This window comes from Narcine bancroftii, chromosome 13, assembly GCF_036971445.1.
Source record: "Narcine bancroftii isolate sNarBan1 chromosome 13, sNarBan1.hap1, whole genome shotgun sequence".
NCBI lineage: Eukaryota > Metazoa > Chordata > Chondrichthyes > Torpediniformes > Narcinidae > Narcine > Narcine bancroftii.
In genome coordinates, this window is record NC_091481.1 from 11,262,997 (window position 1) to 11,285,539 (window position 22,543).

The 22,543-nt window shown below is 38.5% G+C and overlaps 1 protein-coding gene and 1 long non-coding RNA gene across 7 annotated transcripts in view; one reads left to right on the top strand and one right to left on the bottom strand.

The window, feature by feature from the left end:
- Nucleotides 1-22,543, top strand: part of LOC138748657 (peroxisomal succinyl-coenzyme A thioesterase-like) — a 34,439-nt gene that overhangs the window by 7,761 nt on the left and 4,135 nt on the right. For 4 of the 5 annotated variants that reach the window (XM_069909207.1, XM_069909208.1, XM_069909206.1 and 1 more), the window contains 9 exons: nt 4,972-5,178; nt 6,425-6,524; nt 10,556-10,746; nt 13,116-13,291; nt 13,693-13,812; nt 14,385-14,464; nt 14,716-14,809; nt 17,701-17,781; nt 17,867-18,008. In XM_069909207.1, coding sequence (XP_069765308.1) covers nt 4,972-5,178; nt 6,425-6,524; nt 10,556-10,746; nt 13,116-13,291; nt 13,693-13,812; nt 14,385-14,464; nt 14,716-14,809; nt 17,701-17,781; nt 17,867-18,008 — 1,191 coding nt within the window. The remainder of the gene's footprint in view (nt 1-4,971; nt 5,179-6,424; nt 6,525-10,555; nt 10,747-13,115; nt 13,292-13,692; nt 13,813-14,384; nt 14,465-14,715; nt 14,810-17,700; nt 17,782-17,866; nt 18,009-22,543) is intronic. The other variant, XM_069909210.1, reaches the window with a different exon arrangement.
- On the bottom strand, nt 1,415-11,710 carry LOC138748658 (uncharacterized). 2 transcript variants are annotated; one of them, XR_011348208.1, is made up of 4 exons: nt 11,540-11,710; nt 6,668-10,451; nt 4,319-4,418; nt 1,415-1,914 (listed from the first exon to the last, which is right to left on the bottom strand). It is a non-coding gene; the product is annotated as an uncharacterized lncRNA (long non-coding RNA). The 2 variants fall into 2 exon arrangements; XR_011348209.1 differs by lacking the exon at nt 4,319-4,418.

The following is a 22,543-nucleotide window of genomic DNA, read 5'->3' on the forward strand; positions in this document are numbered from 1 at the left end:
TCTTTTCGCTGTCACCACTTGCGTGGAGGTGAGTTGGGTTGTCAGCGCAAGGAAGTGTGCCGAGGGCCTCACTGGAACACTTGAGTCGGAGCTGGGATGGGTGGTGCCCAGGTTGAAGGGTCGGCCAATGCTGCTTACCATTGGGGCAACTTTCCCAAAGTGTCTTCCTATCCCTGCCTAATAGGAATCTTTATTAGTATTAGGTATATTAGTAAGGCTTTATCTGTAAACTTGGAAGAGGAGGTTAATTATGATGGTGGCTTAGTTAGCATAACATAGAAGCTGGCATAACACTATTACAGCGCCAGTGACCCAGATTCGAATTAAAATTTTGTAAGTTACCAGAATCACCTAATAAAAGTGAACCTTACATAATTAAAGACTACAATACTGATTTTTTTTTTTCATATTACTTTACAATTTGAACTGTCTTTTGTCTTTTAAAGGGTATATTCTTAATCCAGATATATTAGGCATTGGAAGAGTGAGTCTCAGTCAACAGGAAAATTCACATATTCGACATCTGCGATCCCCGTAGGTATCAGGTAGTGGGGATTCGACTGTCATTGAAATTAAATTAATAAATATACTCAAGAGAATGAGAAAACCCTGTAATGTTCTCCACAGATTTCGTGCCACTGTGACATTGAAGAGTTTTGCAAAAGTGATTCATGATTTTCAACAGCTGTTATTAGGATATAATGTTTTGATTAATGCTTTCCTCAGATGCTATAATTTTCCTTGTGTATTGATCAAGTGGCTGTAATTTTTGACTTTGGCAGTGGCTTAGAATGAATTGATTTTCCACTTCCACATTTAATTTTGAATTGGAACCATCTTGTGGGATTTTTAAATGTGTTTGCATGAAGCCTGAGAGGTAATTTAAATAAAACCACATATGAAAGTAGCTTGGCAGAAGTATAAATATATCAAGGATGTTAATCTGAGAAATTTATTAGGAAGATAGTGAGATTCTAGCCATAATTCTAGAACCCTTGGGGAAAGTAGAACACACTGTAGGTGCATAATTGAATTCAAATTGGGTAACAAAGTAATATCATCGGAATTGCACAAATGCTATGTTTTTTTTTGAAGACTTTATTTAAAATTTTATAACATGAATACAATAGAGAATTACATTTAAAGAAAAATTTTAAAAAATTAAAATGGTATGATTACAATATTACATCAGAAAACTACACAAAATAACCCCCCCATTAATTGTAGCATAATATTAGTAATCTAACTTAAAATTAGTCCAGCCCTCCCCCCCCCAAATAAAGAGTGAAGAGTTAATAAAATTAACAATATTATATATGGAAAAAAAATACCCACTTACAAAAAAGAGATAAAACTTAACCTAAAAAAAAATTCTAACAACAAAAATTTTTTTTATCAATACTAAAATATCACGCTTAAACATATATTTAAATCAAACTTAAATGCATATAATTAGCAAACGGAGTCCACTTTAACTTATAAAAAGACATCTTATCCTGAATTGAAAAAGATATCCTTTCCATAGTCAAACAAAATTTCATCTCCAAATACCACTTATCTAAAGTTAATATATTTTTATCTTTCCAAGTAAGTGCTATACATTTCTTAGCCACGACTAAAGCTAAATAGTTAAAGGAAATCTGATAATCCTCTAAACCTAAATCAATTAATGATTGCATGTTCCCTAATAAACACAAATGCTATGTTTGAACGAATGATGGATTTTATAGGGAAAGGGAAAGCTGTGAATGAAATGTCTTAGATTTTTTACAAAGGCTCAGAAAAAGTGACCTTCGGGTGCTGTTGAGTTACTATGCCTTGTGGCTGAAGTGGGAAGTGGCTAGTTGCCAGTAGATGGGAGGCTGTTAACGTTGGTTCTGCCCACTCCCTCCAAGCGTACCGCTACATATGTACCTTTTATTAAAGAAAATTAAAGAAGATTTAATAAGATGAAAGGATTTGCCAATTTATTTAATAGGAAGGATAAATTGTGTGAATATGAATATTTATCCGAGAAAACAATCCCTATTTCAATCATTACCAATTTTTTTACCAACAATGTTTTTTTTTCCAAGATTTAAATAAAAGTGTAAGAAGATTTATTTGGCAAGACAAAATGCTGAGGATTGCATTGGATAAATTAACATGGAAGTATGACCGGGGTGGGGGGGGGGGGGGGCGGGGGAGATGGTGGAATTACGAATGCCTAATTAAAAAAATTACCATAAAGCAGCTCAACTTAGATTTTTGTCTTGTTATCAGACTGATGAAAAGGCAGTGTGGGTACAAATTGAAATGAGTAAATTAGGAGAAAATAATTCTGAGCATATTTTGTATAAATAGCATGAAGGATTGTTGAGAGGGCAAAAAATACACCAATCTTGAAGCATATATTTAATGTTGGAATGGATACATGTAGAAAGAGGAAAGAAAAATGATCAATTGGCTAGAATGTTATTAAAGCAAAATCCTTTGATTCCTTTCACGGTTAATAATGTTTATTTTGACATTTGGTACAATTGTGGAATAAAAACAATAAAGGATTGTTTTTTGGATTCTGTATTTTTTTTTACTTTTGACCAATTGAAAGATAAGTATAACATACCAAGTAATACTATTTTTTCTTATTATCAGCTTAAATCATATTTAAAAATAAAGCTAGGGATGAATTTTAGAATACCTGAACAAAGTCAATTTGAATATTTAATAACTGATACAGTTATCAAAAGATTTATTACTAATGTGTATATAAAATTGCAAGAGACTATGCAGAAAAAGGATATATTTGAAACTGAAGTGAATTGGGAAAGAGATTTAAAGATACAAATTCAAGTATGGTAAAAAATTATGTTGTGAAAGTGTAACTAATACAATTAATGTTAGATACCAAATGATACAATTCAATTTTTTACATCAATGATACTCTGTAGCCGTTTCCTACGAAGAAACACACACACTCGCAGTCTGGGAGGTTAAACTCTGACTTTATTGAGGCTGGAAATGGTCCTTTTGTACAGTTGGAGTTCCTGCTGTTTGGTTGATTGGCTGACATCAACAGCATGAATAACAAAAATGGGATTCCCGCCCACGGGAATATTCTTGCATATGAATACCCTTCTTCCCCAGCCTGGTGTTGTTCTGTTAGCTCAGCAGCCTGGCCAGCACCATTTTGGAGCTGCTGGTCTTGTACGGCCCCAGCTTCCAACCGTGCAGGTTCGCTATTGCTAGGGGTCATGTTTATGAGTTATGCCACTGTTTATTACCGTGCGTTGTGCCGGCCCGATCTCTGCAGTTGAGGGCTGTCACAATTCCATATAAATTACATGGGAATTAATTCTAATTTTTCTGATCAATGTTTCAAATGTAGTAAAGAAGTAGGAACTTTCTTGCATGCAGTTTGGCAATGTGAAAAAGTAGAAAATTTTTTGGAAGATATTATTATTTTATTGGGATGAGTTATGAGGATGCAAGTTTTGAAAGATCCCAAAATATTTTTATTGGGAGTTATTTTTCAGTTGAACTTAGATATTTATCAGAAGTTTTTAAGTGTAGCAAAGAAATGTATAGCTGTAACTTGGAAATTAGATAATGTGGAGTTGCATAAATGGTAAATAGAATGACTAATTTGTATACCATTAGAGAAAATAATGTATAATTTACGGAATCAACCAGAAAAATTTGATAAGATTTGGAAACCTTGTATGGATTTTATGGCTTCATCTACAGCATCCGCCACTCCAGCTCCAACTCACCTTAGTTAATTCAAGGTTCAAGGTCATTATGTAAATTTGAAATTTAACTAATTAATGATGGATATATGATTATCTGGCTTTCTTTTCTATTTTTCCTACTTTTTGGGGATGGAGGGGTAGAAAATAGGGAAATATGTATTTTTGCATATTTTAAAATCTGTATAATATGATAAATACTGTATTTGTATTGATGCAAACAAAAAATAAAATTTACAACAACAAAAAAAAATGAGGGGCACCATGAGATAATTGATGAAGGAAGTAGAGGATAAAAATAAATATAACAATAGACCATACAAAGTGGTGAAGACTAATGGGGGCATCAGGGGTCTGGTAATTCTTCAGTAACCAGCAGAGGAGGATTACAAATTTATAAGGAGGGAAGAAATTGATAATAAGAATGAGCTGGAAAGCAATATTAAAACAAACAGTAGGAGCTTTAGTGCATACAGTAAAACCCCTGTTATTTGGAATACAAGCAACTGGCAGCTTCAAACAATGGCAAAAAAAAACTGAGGAAAATAAACAGTTAAAAAATATGAAAGGTTAAAATTGGCGCGCCTCACCTTTAGTTCATCAGTCATGCCACATGCATCTCAGGCAACAGGAAATACACTTATCCAGCATCTACCAATCCTCTTAGGTGCTGGATTCCAGGGGACTTTACTGTATTTTTTTAAATGGAGAGATTAGCATGCATTAGACCCATTGAGAAAGATACTCTAAGGTCCCTCTATTTAACTATATCTGAGTGATCTACCTCTCACTATGTATTTCTTTGTCTTGTTGCACTTCCCTAAAAATAAATTACACAAAATGCATACATATGAAAACAGGCCTTGAACTATGACCCACGAGGTCATGGGCCTAGTGCAAGAAGATAGTATTTGGTTGGATAATTCTTTATTAACTGGTACAGAGTCTCCTATTTTGTACAAAGTGGGAGGGGAGGAGAGGAAAAAAGTAATTTTGGAAGGAAAGATAGATTTTGCATCAAAAGGAGTGACAATGTAATGTGAAAGATGGTGATAATGGACAAGTAAAGGAACAACTTGAAAGTAAATAAATAAAGCATTGTTTAACATAGAAAATATATTTGAGCCTTGGATTATGTGGCTCATGATAAGTTTGGTTGGGAATGGTTTTTTGATATTTATATTGTGCATAATTTTAAAGGATTTATTTCCATTAAATGTGTTGACTGTTTCATTAAATCCAGGTAGAGCAATAAATTATGGTCAAAGAGTGGCCCCCCTGATCAAAGCAGAACCATTAAGAGGACTGGTGGATGAATCAATCAAGATTGAGATTGCACATTTAACCCCAAACCAACAGGTTACATTGCACTCACAGATTTTGTCTGAGGATGACGATTGGTGGATGGCATATGCCCACTATGTCAGTGATTCGGAGGGAACTGTTCGAGGTGTGTGCCACTGTGTAACACTATGTATTTTTCACTATTTCACAGGAATTTTGTGTCACTTTAACTTGCAGTAGAGTGTCAGCCTTTAAGGCAGATGTTTTGAGCACGTGTGGGAAATAATTTTCATAAATTCTTCAATTTTTAAACAGGTAACAGAGGGCAGGTCAGTAATTAAAAAAAAACCTTATAAAGGGACATTGTATCCACAAATAGTTTGACCCTCCATGAGACATGCTAATGAGCACAACTTGCTGAACAAAGGATTCAGTGGACAATCAATGATTTGGATGTGGAGTGAGCTGTTTGGTTCACAAATATCAGTCTACTCTACAGCAAATAAAGTTAGTTTAAGAGCTGAGAAAACAAAGATACAGTTTTCTTTCTCAATAAAAGCTGGTTAATTTCTCAACAATAATTCTGCAGATGGAGATGGTTAGAGGTGAGAAGGCTTTGCATGAAATTATTTTCAGCCTTTTGTGGTACTGTGATCACCAAGCACAACCAGAAGGGAATAAACCCATTTTTTCACTGGTTGACATTATATGTAATCTTCTCAGAAACATGCAAGAATCGTTCAAACTGGGAAGTGTTGAATTTTTGTTTTCAGAGAAACACCTGTCGGTTTTTTTTTTCATACTAGCACAAAAGATTTAAAATGTAGCTCTATCTTTTAGTAAGATAGAGATTAATCCTGATAAGTGAGCAGTGATGCACTTTGGGAGGACTGATAAAGGAAGGGAATTAATAATGAATTGCAAGATCCCGAGGAGTATTGAAAATTCAAGGGACCTGGCATACCAAGATAAAGGAATTTGAGGTGACAGCCCAGGTAGATAAGTTTGGGAATAAGACAAGCAAAATACTTGCCTTTATTAACCAAGGCACAAAATGTAAGATTATGGTGCAGGTTTATAAAACATTGATTAGTCCTTAGCTAAAGAACTGTAGGCAGCTCTGGCTGCCACATAAAAAGAGAGAGTTGTAGGTTTTATAATGAAACAATCTGAAGAGAGGGAAAAATAAAACTTTTTATTTTGTCTGCTTCCAAGCCAATTTAAAAAAGATCATCTGACCCTTTTAATTAAGTATCTTTAAATTTCTTTAAACTTGTTAATATTAGTCGTTTTTAGAAAAAAAACGATGGCAATATATGTTCATGTTCATCTATTGAGTATCTTTTTATTAGAATGGAATTGATGCAAGTAGAAACTCTGGATAATTTTGTTTTTCATCTTACTTTTCATAGTTAGCCATGATAAATCAATGGGAGGCACCTACACTGGTCAAGAACCAATGGGCTTAATCTGGAGCATGAAGCTTGCACCTGGTGGTCGTCAAGCAATGAGGTACAATTTTTGACTACTTTCCCCAAATTCTACTAACTTTGTCTATGGAGGGTCTGACGAGTCTCTGGTTACCATTCCCAATGTACCTGGCAAATTTGATGTATAACATCTCCTGTATATCTTCAGGCCCAAGAATTACATACCTCTGAGGAAATGTGGGAGCCATCTCCCTTTTCCTTCAGCCCACTGACTCTTCTATGGGATCCATAATTAGTGTGACTGCACTTTCCATCCTGCTTCCTGTAAGGATTCCATTTTCTCAGTTCCTCCATCTCCATCGTATTTGCTAAAATGACAAAATTTTCCATGTGATTGTCTTGAGATGCCGTGGTTCAGGAAAAAGGAATACATGCCCTGCACTATTGATAAGAGTGCATCTTTTTCCTGCACTGCTACTTTCTCTCCTCTTAGATGAAACAGGATGGAATACATATAGTCGACCTTCAACCCTTTTCAATCTTTTGCAGTTTCCACCACTAAATGAATCTTCCCTCTCCTCCCCTTCCCTATTTTTCTACAACCTCCTTGTTGGCTCTTCCCATTCAAGCCACTACCATTCAACTGCAGGAGATGCAGTATTCTTTTTAATCTTTTAGCTTGTGACCTACCAAGGAGTCACAGTCCTTCCAAGAGAAGCAGCTATTTGGCTGCCCTTCTTCCAGTCCTGTGAATTGCATTCCACATTCACAATGTGGTACTGTATGCTCTACATTGGAGAAATCAAAAGCAGATTGACTGTCTGCTTTGTTGAGCATTTATGTTAATTCCTCTGGGGTGACCATGAGTTTCCTGGTATCTGCCTCTTTACTTCTCCTTCTCTTTGTGCTTCAACTGTATGTTATAATGAGGCCCAATATAAACTTTAGAAAGAATATCGCTTCCTGGCCAAATTTCAACCTTCAGAACACAATATCAAATTCTAGAACTTCAGTTAACTTTGCTTTCTGTCTCTATCAGAACAGGCAAGGATTTCAATCTGATATTGGCTCAATATTGCTATCTTCACCTGTTTTGCTGACCAGATTTGATTTCAAATTTATTGTCAGACGACATGCATGACACATACAACTGAGATTCCTTTTTCCTGCGGGTGTGGCAGAATTACCACTAATTGGTAGTGCAAAAATAAACTGTACACAGCATAATGCATGTAAATACACAAAGAACTGTAAACAGATAATGAATGCAAACAAACTGCAATACAGAGAGAACAAAAAGAAAGTCAATAAATTACACAAGTAAGAGTGCTTAAATGAGTCTCTCATTGAGTTTGTCATTAAGGAGTCTGATGGTGAAGGGGTAGCAGCTGTTCCTGAACCTGCTGGTGTGAGTCTTGCAGCACCTATACCTCTTTCCTGATGGCAGCAGTGAGAACAGAACGTGTGCTGGGTGGTGTGGGTCTTTGATGATCGCTGCTGCTCTCCAACGGCAGCATTCCCTGTCAATGTACTCAATAGTGGGGAGGGTTTTGACATGTCCTGGCTGTGTCCGCTACCTTTTGGAGGGCTTTATGCCCAAAGGTAATGTTGTTCCCATACCAGACCATGACGCAGCTGGTCAGCACCCTTTCCATCGCACCTCTTTAGAAATTTGCCAGGGTTCCTGATGTCATACCAAACCTCCGCAAACCCTTGAGGAAATAGAAGCACTAATGTGCTTTCTTCATGACACCATTGGTGCGTTGGGTCCAGGAAAGATCCTCCAAGATAGTGACTCCCAAGAACTTAAATTTGCTCACCCTCTCCACCTCTGAATCCCAGTGATCACTGGCCTATAATTGTACAGCAGCTTGGCATATCTGCAAATATGCACCTCTTGCATTCCTGTGTCTGATTTTCGTCATTGTCTCTCCTTTGCAATATTGAGAGCAGATTAGGGCGGCACAGTTGGCGTAGTAGTTAGCGGAACGCTTTTACAGTGCCAGCGATTGGGACTGGAGTTCAAATCTCACACTGTCTGTAAGAAGTTTGTATGTTCTCCCTGTGTCTGCGTGGGTTTTCCCCAGGGGCTCCAGTATCCTTCCACTGTTCGAAACGTACCGGGGTTGTAGGTTAATGGGGTGTAAATTGGGTGGCACGGGCTTGTTGCTGAAATGGCCTGTTACTGTGCTCGCTGCCTAAATTAAAATTTAGGCCTTGTATCTAAGGAGGGATGTGTTGATGTTAGAGAGGGTCCAGAGGAAGTTTACAAGATGTATTTGAAGGCTTTGGGCATGAACATGTTGGAGGTTTGTAAGGATGAGGGGGGTGGGGTCTCATTGAAAAGGCGTGATAAAGTGGACGTAGAGAAGATGTTTCCAGTCACGGAAGTATCGAGAGAAGGCAGGTGAATGGGGTTGAGAGGGAAAATACATAAATTACGATTCAAATGGCAGTGCAGAATCAATATACTAACTCTGCTCCTAACAGCTTGTGATCTCAACATCTCAAATCTAGAGAAGTCTTGCCCAAACAGAAATATTTTCTTTGACCTCACTCCCTCCCTCTCTTGCAAATTACAATTAACTTTGCTCTTTCCCAGTTAAAACCATAAGACATGGGATGAGAAATAGGCCATTCAGCCCATCAAGCCTATCCCACCATTTATTCACCATATTTCCAATTCCGCCCTACTGCCCAGCATTCTCCTCATAATCTTGATGTCCTAGATAATTAAGAACTTGTCAATCTCCCTTAAATACACCCAACGACAACCGCATGTGGCAACAAATTCCTCAGATTCACCACCCTCTGGCTAAAGAGCTTTGTTTTAATTTTTAAAGTAGACCTACAGCACAGTAAGGGGCCATTCTGGCCCACTTACACCCAATTGAGCTAGTATGTCTCAAACTGGAGCATCCAGGGAAAACCCCTGCAGACACGAGGAAAATGTACCAACTCCTGACAGCGGAGGATTCAAGCTCCTCTCTCAATCACTGGTGCTGTAACAGCATTGCGCTAACAGTGCCACCCAAATTTCCTCCTCCGAAGTAGACACTCTTCAATCCTGAAGTTGTGTCCTCTTGTCCTAGATTCCCACTATGGGAAACAACTTTTTTACATCTACACTGTCCATGCTTTTCACTATTTGAAATGTCAATGCCAAGAGCTTTCGAACGTTCTGTACACTTTCCGATGTGGTATTTCATTTGCCACTTCTATGCCCATTCTCCGAATCAACCTAAGTCATTCTGCAGCCTCTCTGTTTCCTCAACACAACCTGTTCCTGCACCTACCTTCAAATCATCTGCAAATTTGGCCACAAAACTATTTACTACATAATCTAAATCATGGAAATACAACATTTAAAAAAAAAAAAAGTGGCCCCAACACTAATCCTTGTGGAACATAACCTGCAACTAGCAGCCAACCAAAATATGATCCTTATCTTCTGACTGCTTCCAGCCAATCAGATAATCTCGACCCACGGTAGAATGTTTCTTTTTACACCATGGGCTCTTGTTAAGTAGCCTCAAGTACGGCACTTGTCAGAGGCCTTCTGAAAACCCAAATACACAACATCGACTGCATCTCCATTATCCATCTTGCTTGTCTTCTTCAAAGAATTCCAATAACATTTGTCAAGCAAGATTTTCCCTTGAGGAAATCATGCTGGTTTTTGCCTTTTTTTTGTCATGTCTCCCAAGAACTCTGTATCCTTCACAATCTTCCCTAACATTGATGTCAGGTGAACTGGGTTATAATATCCTTTCTGTTGCCTTCATCCTTTCTTGACTAGTAGGGTGACATTTGCGATTTTTCCAGTCCTCAGGGACAATGCCAGATCATTATCAATGTCTTCACAATCTCTACCACGATTTCTTTCAGAAAATGAGGGCGCAATCTATCTGGATCTTCAACCTGAAGTGCAAACTCTTTCTCCTTCCTCAGATGCTGTCTGGCTTCATCAGTGTTTTCATCATTTTCTATTATTGGAGGTTTACAGCATCTGCAATTTATATTAAAAAAAATATGCAATTAAATCCCATTTCTAAACTTCTATGATTTTTCAGCAATAGATGATATCTCTTATGTATGCTAATTTATTTTTAGGTTGAGGAAGAAGGATATAACCATCCCATTTTCAGTAACCTTATCTGTATATGATGGGTGGATTTCAAATAATTTTGACAAGGAAGCAGTACTGGCATTGGTGGTATTTGAACGCTTTTATATGGCCCCAGGCACTGTTAGGTTACAGATCAAAGAGGGTCGTGTTATTGGAACACTGTTCTTGCCACCAGGTAAGGAAAAACTGTGCTTCAAATCAATAATATACCAAAGCCTTTCTTTGTTTTGCAACATAGCATGCCATGGACTTGCACGGCATTATGTCAATTCCTTCTATTTCATTTGCTTTCCTTTCTCTCTAATTTCTTAACCATGAAAGAGACAGAAGAAAATAGTTTTACATCGTACTTATTGTGCATCTTTGTGTACTAAGTTGGCTTGATTTCAGTGAATTACATTGAAGGATGTTTGAGTTCACTGTCAACGTAACATGCTTGAAATTCTTGCTGCAGCCAAACAGTATGACACACCAGTATGATAGTATACATTAAATTTCCCCGAGAAGGATAATCTATAAAGAATAGATAAATAAATATTCACAGTTACAGTTAGTTCAAGAAAAAAAAGTTGTTTCATTAGCGCAGACAGATCTTTTTGATGGTCCCAGAGTAACTAATGGTTAGGCAAGTAAGAGGTTCAAGAATCTAATGTACTTTTTCTTGAAGGTAACAGCAAGAAGAAGATGTGATTAGGGTGAATTGAGTCATTTATGATGATAAATTTAACTTTAGAAATGCAGCAAACCCATCTGGCCCACAAGCTCGCTCTTCCCACCCCCCCTCACCATGTTGGTTGCCTTCTTGAGGCAGCACCTTATGGATCTCTTTGATGGATTGGGAGGTTGGAGCCGATGATGGACCTGGCCTTTCTGTATTTCTGCATTCCTGGGCATTTCAAACCTGGGTATGGAAGCTTGATAGAGTATTTAATAACATGTCACCTGAGAAAGTAGAGCCATTGGTGTACCTTTTTCATGGTTGCCTTTATGTGAAGTCCAAGTGAAGTCCTCTGATTTGTGGACTCTCAGGAACGTGAAGCTACCAACCCTCTCCACCGCTGTCCCATCAGTACTGATATATGCATTGTACCTTGGGCTCCCCTTAATAGACTCGTTAATGTTGAGAACATGATTGTTGTTCTGGCACCACCCAAACAGAATGGCTCTCCATTCTGCATTGTGACTCATCATATCCCTTTATGACTATGCAGTCATGAGTGTACAGGGGACTAGGCACATAGCCTTGTATTGCCTCTTTGTGGTTGGTCAGTGAGGAGAAGCTGATACTGCTGATGCACACTGTGACAGATTATAGCTATGTTTTGGGGAGATAAATTGGGGCAGATTTTTTAGTGTAGGTCACATACAAACACTTTAAAACCGATCTTTTTTAAAATGCTGGAGCTCTGCTCATGCTAGACATGTCGAGGTCTCAGAGCCTTTGCAAAAGCTTTGGAGAGTGCCCAAGAGACTTCACTAATAGATTGTTGTTTACAAAAAGGCAACAGATGAAGGAGCTTGTCAGAGCCACAGACAGTCTGAAGGGGAACTTGCTGTTCTAAGAGGGCCATGTTGTTTTGCAAGCAGAGAGAGAAAGCAGGTTTTTTCCCAGAGAGAGAGAGAGAGAGAGAGAGAGAGAGAAAATTCAGTTCTGCAGTTTTACAGACAGCAGCAGCAGCTGGGAATGGAACAGGACAAGCTGGCAAGCTTGTGGAAAAACCCATTTGGAAGATGGGTTGTGACCGCTTGGATCAGCCTGGTCAGAGCCCTTGTGGCTCACACAAGAGGAGAGGACTGGCTGCCAAATGTTTCACTTGAAATAAGAGAAACAAAAAAGGAAGTCTGTGGTGACCTGAAAGAAAAAGGTTATCATCTGGAAAACCCTGATGGGGCAAGTTTCTTCAGCAAGACACTGAAGTGGCTGGTTACAAGGAATCAGTTGTGGGTGTCCAGTGAACACAAATCACTCTCTGAAAACCGACAAGAACCTTCGTGAGCAGTAACCATTTACCTTTTACAAGCACCAAACCCTGATTAACTTCATAAATGTTAACTGTGCACAGTATAAGAATTGCCTGCAACCAGTAAACTTGGAGGAATGAGACATGAGATTGGACTGTGAATCAAATAACTTTTCTGAACTTACACACATAGTACATACACGTGTGCTTAGAATTAGAAGGGGGTTAAATTAAAAGTAATAGGTTAAAGTTTGATCCTGTTTTCATGTTTAAAAATAATTAAAAGCAACTTTTGTTTAAGTAATCATTTGTCTTGGTGATTATCTATTGCTGCTGGGTTTTGGGGTGCTCTGGGCTCGTAACAACACCGACTGGGGTCTGCCAAAGGGGAAGTGAGAAGCTAGTTGCAGAAAGTTGAATAGAATCTGAGATCCTTTAGCTTGATATTTTTGAGGATGATGTATGGATGATATACTTTCCACATGTGTCGTAATTTTGATTCAGATAAGTGCCTAATGTCTTATTGTATTCTAGCAATCTGTTGTTTACATTTTATAACTGTGCTTCCTGATATATTTATTAGGCCCTGGACCATTTCCTGCAGTTCTAGACATGTGGGGTGGTGGAGGGGGTCTGGTTGAATACAGAGCGGCTCTTCTTGCATCCAGAGGATATGCAGCCCTTGCCTTGGCGTATAAAGAATATAAGGATGTTCCACCACCAGAGGAAGTTTTTGATTCAAAACTTTCTTACTTTGAGGTAAAGAATATTTCATTGAAAACATATTTGAACTTAATGAATTCATTTGAAAGTTGGATAGTTGGCCAGTTTCCTCTAAATATTTGATTTCATAAATTATTAAATTGAAGACCTGAATGTTTTTCTGTTTCGATGGAAAAAATGGGAGCATGGGAATAGTATGTCTCTTCATTGTACTCACAACTAGATGACTCAGTGGTGTGAAAAGAACATCGCTACAATTGATTCTATCAGAATATAAGTGGGCCAAAAAAACCAGGCACAAGCAAAGGATGTCAGAGGTCATGTCCTGTCTAAATACCAGAATCAAAGATAATTGATGTTTGCACTTGTTAGTTACAGTGATGTATGTGGCCATTAAATAACAAGTTACTGCAGCATTGTTGTTCAATGATACACAGGAGGCCTTTGATGTCTTGAATAACCATCCAAAGATTGCAAAAGACAGGACTGCCTTTGTGGGCCTTTCACTTGGATTCACAGTCGCACTCCTGATGGCAACAGAGATCCCAAATATTCATGTAAGTTGATCAATCTTGAAAATTACTTGTGAAAGAAGAATGTAAAGTTGGCATCAAATGGAATCTTGACAGAGTAATACTGTTATTACAAGATTGAGGATGGTTGTATATCTATTCAGTTAGATTTTTATAATCTATAGGGTTTTTAATATATTTTTTGAAATATATTATTTCAAATACAGTATTTTTTGAAATGGCTACTGCAAAAACGTAGTGTTAGGGGTAAAGATGAGAATTTGTATAAATTTTCTATCAGATAGTTATAAAGAAACCTGTGTGTTTTTAAAATAGATTTATTCATTTGGTTTTGCCTTTTGCAAAACAATTAAGTATTTGACAGGACAATCTTAAGAGATCCCAAGTAAATGAGGAATTTTTGTGGTTCTGAACCAATGCTCAATATTATAAAACATATCAGAATTGTGGCTGGTTAGCATTATTGATGAATGTTTTTTTTTGTTGGAAATTGATTAAACTGTTACTGGTCTTCTTGGATCCTCTTTACAAATAATACAAATTCTTGTGTTGATCTTGATTGTTCAAGCACTGCATATTTTGCATATTTCTTTCAGCCCAAGTGCTTAATCTGCATCAGTGGAAGTCATATTATACCTTTTCAGGAAGGGACTGAACTATTTGTCAAGGACAATGAGTAAGTTGATCTAATTTCTTGGAATGTTCTTTTTAAATGTCTTTGCTGTTCTTCACTTGTGATCTAGACTATAATGCGCGAGTGACGCGAGTGACGCGAGTTACCAAGCATATATTAAATATCAAGGAAACTGGGTTGTTTTCTGCAAATTTGTACAATTGCTTTATCCTCTTGTGAAATTGACAAGTTATAGGTTAATGGACTTGAATCTCAACACCAAATAAAATGTTTATTTTTGTGTTTTCACCTAGTTATACAGACAAAATTAAATTTTCTGAAGAAGGTGCTATGATATGGAGAAACATTCCCTTGCCATTTACAGATAATTTGATGCCCAGGGTGCAGGTAAAAAAAAAAAAAGATTTTACTGACTGGGAATAAAAAAAAAAAAATTCTTGTCAAGAAGTGGAACCATCGAATATTACATCACAGAAACAGGCACCTTTGCCCCTTCTAGTCTGTGCCAAACCATTTTTCTGCCTCGTCCGATGGTCTTGCACTAGTCCATAGCCTTCCATACCTTTCCCATCCTCGCCTGTCCAAATTCTTCTTAAAAGTTAAAATTGAGCCTGCATTCACCACTTCAGCTGGCAGCTTGTTCCACACTCCCATCACTCTGTGTGAATAAGTTCTTCCTCGTGTACCCCCAAAACTTTTCCCCTTTCCCCCTTAACCCATGTCCTCTGATTTGTATTTCACCTATCCTTAGTGGAAAAAGCCTAACTACCTGTATATTTACTCTGTCTGTCCCCCTCATTTCAAATACCTCTATCACATATCCCTCATTCTTCTACATTCCAGGAAATAAAGTCTTAACCTGGTTTAATCTTTCCCTGTAATTCAATTCCTGAAGCCCTGACAACATCCAAGTAAATCTTATTGATATCTTTCCTGTAGTTAGGTGACCAAAGCTGCACATAATACTCCAAATTTAGCCTCACCAATGCCTTATACAACTTTACCAAAACATGCCAACTCCTATATGGAACACTTTGATTTATGAAAGCCAATATGCCAGAAGCTCCCTTTACAATCCTATCTACCTGTGACGCCACTTTCAGAGAATTATGTATCTGTATTCCCAGATCCCTCTGTTGAACTGCACTCCTCAGTGCCCCCCCATTTACTGTGTATGTCCTTTCTTGCTTTGACCTTTCAAAATTCAACATTTCACTCTTGTCTGCATTAAATTCCATCTGCCATTTTTCAGTCCATTTTTCCATCTGATCCAGATCCCTCTGCAACCTTTGAAAATCTTCTTCACTGTCCATAATACCTCCACTATAGATTAGTATCTGTGCAGCAAGCCAAAGTATATTTTGCTTGTGGACTTATTGCGAGTTGGTCACATGAAATTAGGCAAGTCAAGGCCATAGCAGGGAAGGATGAGGGATGCACTTAGACCATTATAAGACTACTTATAAACAATGATTATCAGTGGTGGCAAGTCTCTGTGATGGACAGCTGCTGATTGCCTTTGCAGATTGCTTTTAGCATTGCTTCTACAACAGAGCATGTATTTTTTTAATTTTTAAAATTTTTTCCCCCACTATGAACCATATCAATCAAAATACGTACAAACATTTCCCTCTTAAATATACACTGTGGCATTTTCTCCCCCTTTTTTCCCCCCCCTCCCTTCCCTCCCTCCTTCCCACCCCTCTCCAAACCCATTAAATGTTCAACATATACAATACAATTAAACTATTAAACAATGTCATCACACAATGAAAATAAACAAGAAAATTGTGTCATCTACTTTTACACACTGGATCAGGTCATTTTGTCTTCTTATCATTTTAGGGGGTGGAGGTCCACGGTAGGCCCCCTCTGTTGTGTTCCATGTATGGTTCCCAAATTTTTTCAAATAATGTGACTTTATTTTTTAAATTCTATGTTATTTTTTTCCAATGGAATACATTTATTCATTTCTATGTACCATGGCTGTATTCTCAGGCTCTCTTTTGATTTCCAAGTTGACATTATACATTCTTTTGCTACAGCTAAGGCTATCATAATAAATCTTTTTTGCGCTTCATCCAGTTTGAGGCCTAATTCTTTACTTATATTACTTAGAAGAAAGATCTCTGGATTTTATTTAATACCTGATTTAGATCTTCCCAAAACTTTTCCACTTTCTCACATGCCCAAATTGCATGTACAGTTGTTCCCATTTCCTTTTTACAGCGAAAACATCTATCTGATACTGTTGGATCCCATTTATTTAACTTCTGTAACCAATTATATTGTATCATGCGTAACCTTGTGTTTATTATATTTTTCATAGTTCCAGAGCTTAACTTTTCGCATATTTCATTTTTTATCTTTATGTTTAAATCTTGCTCCCACTTTTGTTTAGGTTTATAATGAATTGAGTGAGTTTCAAGGGAATGCAGGATAACAGATTTCCAAACAACAGGATGGGAGATATCAATGTTTTACTATACCTTATTTGCAGCTGATATCTGCAATAAAGATAATGGAGATTGTGGAGGAGATGTTCCTGTCAATCCTCTCTGATTGTGGTCTGGAAATGAGGAAATCCAGGATCCAAGTGGTCTTGGCTTTGGCTGATCGATTTTGAGGGGATGATGGTGTTAAATGCTGACTCTAGTCAAGAATGAGCATCCTGATTTATGTTTAGGGCTTTGTGTGGATCTGCTGTAGATCTGTTGCTATGATAGGCAATTTGGAATGAATTCATGTTGCCACTCAGACAGGAGCTGAGAGGCTTCAACACCAGCCTTTCAAAACACTTCTTCACTGTTGATATGAGTGCCACTGGTCGATTGTCATTTAGGCAGGTGTTACCACATTCTTCTTGTATGATAGATGCCTGTTTTTAGTATATGTGCTGCCAAAGCAAGGACAATGCACTGTTTGAAACAGTGATGTTGAAGATATCCATGAATACATTGTCAAGTTGGTCAGCAGACTTTTAATACTTGGCTGGGTACTCCATCCAGACCAGATACTTTCACCAGATTCCTTCTCCTGAAGAAAGCCCACATGTCATCCTGGGTTATGGAGAGGATCATCAAGCGATGTTCTTAAGGTTGAGTTTATCTGGGAGAGGAGATTTGCTGTCTCCTACTGCACTGGATTTGGGTTGCAGCAGGCTACGTCATTTAGACCCTGAATCAGCTGTTCTGTTGTTTCCATTTTTAAACTCCTGTCTTCACAGCTTTGCTTTAAATCATTTGTTCACAACATATTCCTTTGTCTTTAATTGAAAGATTGATAAAATCCAATCCCCTTTGATGATTATCTGTGGTGAAGATGATCAGAACTGGCCGACAGCTGAATCTGCCGTTGAGGTAAATGCAGATACTGCTCACTTGCAAGTGAGATTTTGGATCGAAAGTATTTGTAGGTGTAAACTTAGTTGCTTTTTTCTCTCAGATAAAGAAGTTGATGAAGACTGCAGGAAATGATCACTTGCTCACAACTATCTTCTACCCTCAGACTGGACATCTGATTGAGCCTCCATATAGTCCTCATTTCAGGATAACCAAGTTTAAGATTCATTCAATAAACAAAACTGGTAAGGTGTTATATTACCTGAAGTGAAATTTTATTAATGATAATGCCCATTAAATTACAGTTGTTTAATGTAAATTTGGTAAATAGTTTTCTACTCCTTTAAAATGGCATAATGCCAAGTTTGTAGAACTGCTGTCTAATAGCAGCAATTCTGATTTCTAGTGTTATCCGAGTGAAGTTTGCATGTTTCTCTGTGACTGTGTGGTTTCCTCCTTCATCCTAAGGTCGGTAAATTAATTGGCCACTGGTGCACAGATGGAGTAGTTCTGAGAAATGGTATACAATTAAGAGGAAGTGGGTTCATGGTGGATCAAAGAGCCTGTTTTCATGTTTTATAAGTGCATTTATGCTTTTGCCTTCAAAGCCATTATATTCATTTTCCTGTTCTTTAGTAGCATACACAGTGTGCTATTTGATGCCAGTATCTTGCATTTCACTTTAACGGTGATATTATCTAGATAAGCAGTTGAATGCGTGAAACTGTTTTGAATTTAGGCATTGATTGGAATGGGGTTAGAATTAATGTATGATATCAAAATGGATTCCCCCTACTGCCTCCCCCTGAAATTTCCATAATTTTGGAATACAGTATTCTTGGACATCATAACTTCTAAATGAAACCGATAGGAGTAGGCCATTAGCATGCTCAAGCCTGGGATTTCCATTGAGTAAGATCATGGTGATCTGATTGCAACCACGAGTCTACATCCCTTTGTTTATCAAGTATCTTTCACCAAGACACAAGAGCAACCTCCGTGAACTACTCTTTGCAGACGATGCCGCTTTAGTTGCCCATTCAGAGCCAGCTCTCCAGCGCATGACGTCCTGTTTTGCGGAAACTGCCAAAATGTTTGGCCTGGAAGTCAGCCTGAAGAAAACTGAGGTCCTCCATCAGCCAGCTTCCCACCATGACCACCAGCTCCCCCACATCTCCATCGAGCACACTGAACTCAAAACGGTCAACCAGTTTACCTACCTCGGCTGCACCATTTCATCTGATGCAAGGATTGACAAAGAGATAGACAACAGACTCGCCAAGGCAATTAGAGCCTTTGGAAGACTACACAAAAGAGTCTGGAAAAACAACCACCTGAAGAAACACACAAAGATCAGCGTGTACAGAGCCGTTGTCATACCCACGCTTCTGTTCGGCTCCGAATCATGGGTCCTCTACCGGCATCACCTACGGCTCCTAGAACGTTTCCATCAGCGCTGTCTCCGCTCCATCCTCAACATTAATTGGAATGACTTCATCACCAACATCGAAGTACTCGAGCTGACAGAGTCCTCAAGCATCGAATCCACGCTGCTGAAGACCCAACTTTGCTGGGTGGGTCACGTCTCCAGAATGGAGGACCATCGTCTTCCCAAGATCGTGTTCTATGGCGAGCTCTCCATTGGCCACCGAGACAGAGGTGCACCAAAGAAGAGGTACAAGGACTGCTTAAAGAAATCTCTTGGTGCCTGCCACATTGACCACCGCCAGTGGGCTGATATCGCCTCCAACCGTGCACCTTGGCGCCTCACAGTTCGGCGGGCAGCAACATCCTTTGAAGAAGACCGCAGAGCCCACCTCACTGACAAAAGACAAAGGAGGAAAAACCCAACCCCCAACTTTTCCCTTGCAACCGCTGAAACCGTGCCTGCCTGTCCCGCATCGGACTTGTCAGTCACCAACGAGCCTGCAGCAGACGTGGACATACCCCTCCATAAATCTTTGTCCGCTAAGCCAAGCCAGAGAAGAGATCTCTCGAAGTCTACCTTAAAAATATTCAAAGACTTTGCTCTGTTATCTTATTAAAATAACAAAGGCTTGAGACCACCTAAATGGAGGAAAAAAAAGTCACCTGGAGCCACTCTGAAATGGACAACTCCTTATGTTTAAACATTAACACCTAGTTCTACATTCTCACTGGAGTAAAATTCTCTCCAGATACTCTTCTCATGTCCAGTGAATACAAGATTCTCATCAGGTAGTCTATTCCTATCACAGTCTAATCAACCTTTTCTGAACTCCTTCCAACACATTAATATTCTTGTGTGAATAAGGAGGCTATTACAATATAAGTGTATAGAGGTGTTCCCACAAATGCATTGCATAACTAAAACATAATCTCGCTACAAGCAAATAAATAAATAACATACACACGAGCCTGCAGCTGACATGGACATTGCCCCTCCATAAATCTTCGTCCGCGAAGCCAAGCCAAAGAAAAAAAAGATGCAATGCCAGCATATTAGCCTTTTGGGAAACATACAGGAACCCCCCTGACCCCTTTAGCTCTGTAATCTCTCACTATTTAGAAATTTGCTTTTTCCATTTTTCCTAAATTGGGCAATTTCACATTTTATCTACATTATACTTTGCCAAGCCTTTGTACACTCACTTTACCAATCTTGATCTTTTTGTAATCTTCAGCAAATTTGGCAACCATGTCTTCCATACCAAGTTATCGAAGTCCAATTGCAAACAATTCAAGCCCCAGCACCAATCTTATGGCACGCCATTCCTTCCACTTCACTAAGAAAATGTTTAATTAATTCCCCACTTTCTTTTTCCTTTTAGCCAACTAATCTTCCATCTGACTCACTGCGCAAGGAGCTTTTTTTATTATCTTTATCAGATATTTACATTTATTTTAGATTTAGACGTACAAATTTTGTTTGTCATCTTCTTAATTATTTTATTAATTTCCAGACTTGCTTTGTTTTTGACCTGTCCTCACCTTGCAATCTCTTTATTTCAGTAACAGTAGAAACTGTTCTTCTTGGTTCTTATAATTAGTTGCGAATTTTACCCTGTACTCAATGTTCCTTCCTTGTTAATCTTTTGGGGGTTGGGGGTTTGTTTTTTTAAATATTCTGTGCAATTTTCTGACCTGCTGCTTAACTGTATGCTTTTTCGCTTTGTTTAACATGAACTTCAACTTTGTAAATTAATTACAAATGTTGGATTCTTTCCTTAATTGTTTTTATTCTACAAGAATATTTCTATCTGCTCATTTTGAAAGAACCTTTGAAATATGTGTCACTGCATCTCAACAGACTTATCTTTCAATATAACCTGCCAGGTCACTTAAGCTGATCCTGCTTTCAAACCCTAATTTTTGCTATTTTATACTTAAAAATATTTGTCTTGGACCAACCGAATGTAAAATTTAGTCATTCTGACTTGGAATTGGGAGAGTCTGCTGTTAGTTTTGCCTTGTATTCCAACCAGATCTTGTTGCCAAGAATTGCCAGTTGCATAGCATCTGTCATTTCAGTATTAAACTGACCAATGACTTGCTCACCATTTTGGGATTAAAAAAAATGATAGGACAAAAAGAGAAGCTTTAAGCCCCACTAATTTAAAATCCCAGTTTTTGGGCGATATTTTCCCTTGCAAACCTTTCAACAATGTCCTTGTGTGGAGTCCCTGCTCTTCCAGATTTTATTACATTGACGTACTTCCCTCCATTACCACTTGAAAGGCACAGAAAAATGAACATCATCTTGTGTACCTTTAAAACTATATTTCCTAAATGTGTGTCCAGCTTTTTGGATGATCGACTTTTGCCTGTGCAATTATCAGTTTGTTTTTATGAGTATTGATTTCACCAGCAAATCCTCATTTATTACGCATCTCCAGTTAGCTTTGCAGCTACTTGTGCAACCTTATCCCATTGTGCAATGTACTTTTAAATGGAAATTTGGTGACAAAACCTGCTCTTATTAGTATTAACAGACAATACATGTCAGTTTATCTGCTTCTGTGGTTTAGATGAGACAATAACGTCACCCAGCGCGTTATGTTCTTGCTGCCACAATCAGGAACAAGACTCTCACCACCAGGTTCGGGTACAGCTGCTACCCCATCACCATCAGACTCCTCAACCATAAACTCAATTAGGGCTTTAAAAAAAGTAAAAACACAAGGCTGGAGAAACTCAGCAGATCAAACAGTGTCATTATATAGCAAAGATAAAATTACATAACTGACATTTTGGGCTTGAACCCATCAAGGTATGGAAAAATGCCTGCAGGCATCTGAATAAAAGGGTAAGGCGAAGACGTGATCGCAAAGGTAGTAGGTGGAGAAGGGAGGGCACAGCAGCAAGCAAGAGGAGGAGGGATGGCTTGGTGAATAGAGAGGGAAGGGGGTGGAGAGCTGAAGGGAAAGAGAAGAGGAAAGGAGAGCAGGTTAGCAGAAACCGGAAAATCAGCTGCTGCTCCTCCAATTTATGGGTGGTCTTGGCGGGATAGTACATGTGAATATGGGAGTGTGATGCAGAACTGAAATGGTTGGCCACTAGAAGACAGAGTGACGGTGCTCAGCAAAGTGATCTCCCAGTCTGTACCCAGTCTCTCTGCTGTAGAGAAAGGGAGCACTGAATGCAGTAAATCAATCCTGCGGATACACAAGTGAAGTGTTGCACTTCACTTAAAAGGCCTGTTTGGGGCCCCAGACTGTGGTGAGGGAGAATGTGTAGGCACAAGCGTGGCACCTCCTGCAGCCACAGAGGAAGGTGCCGGTGGGGGGGTGTTTAGGTCTTT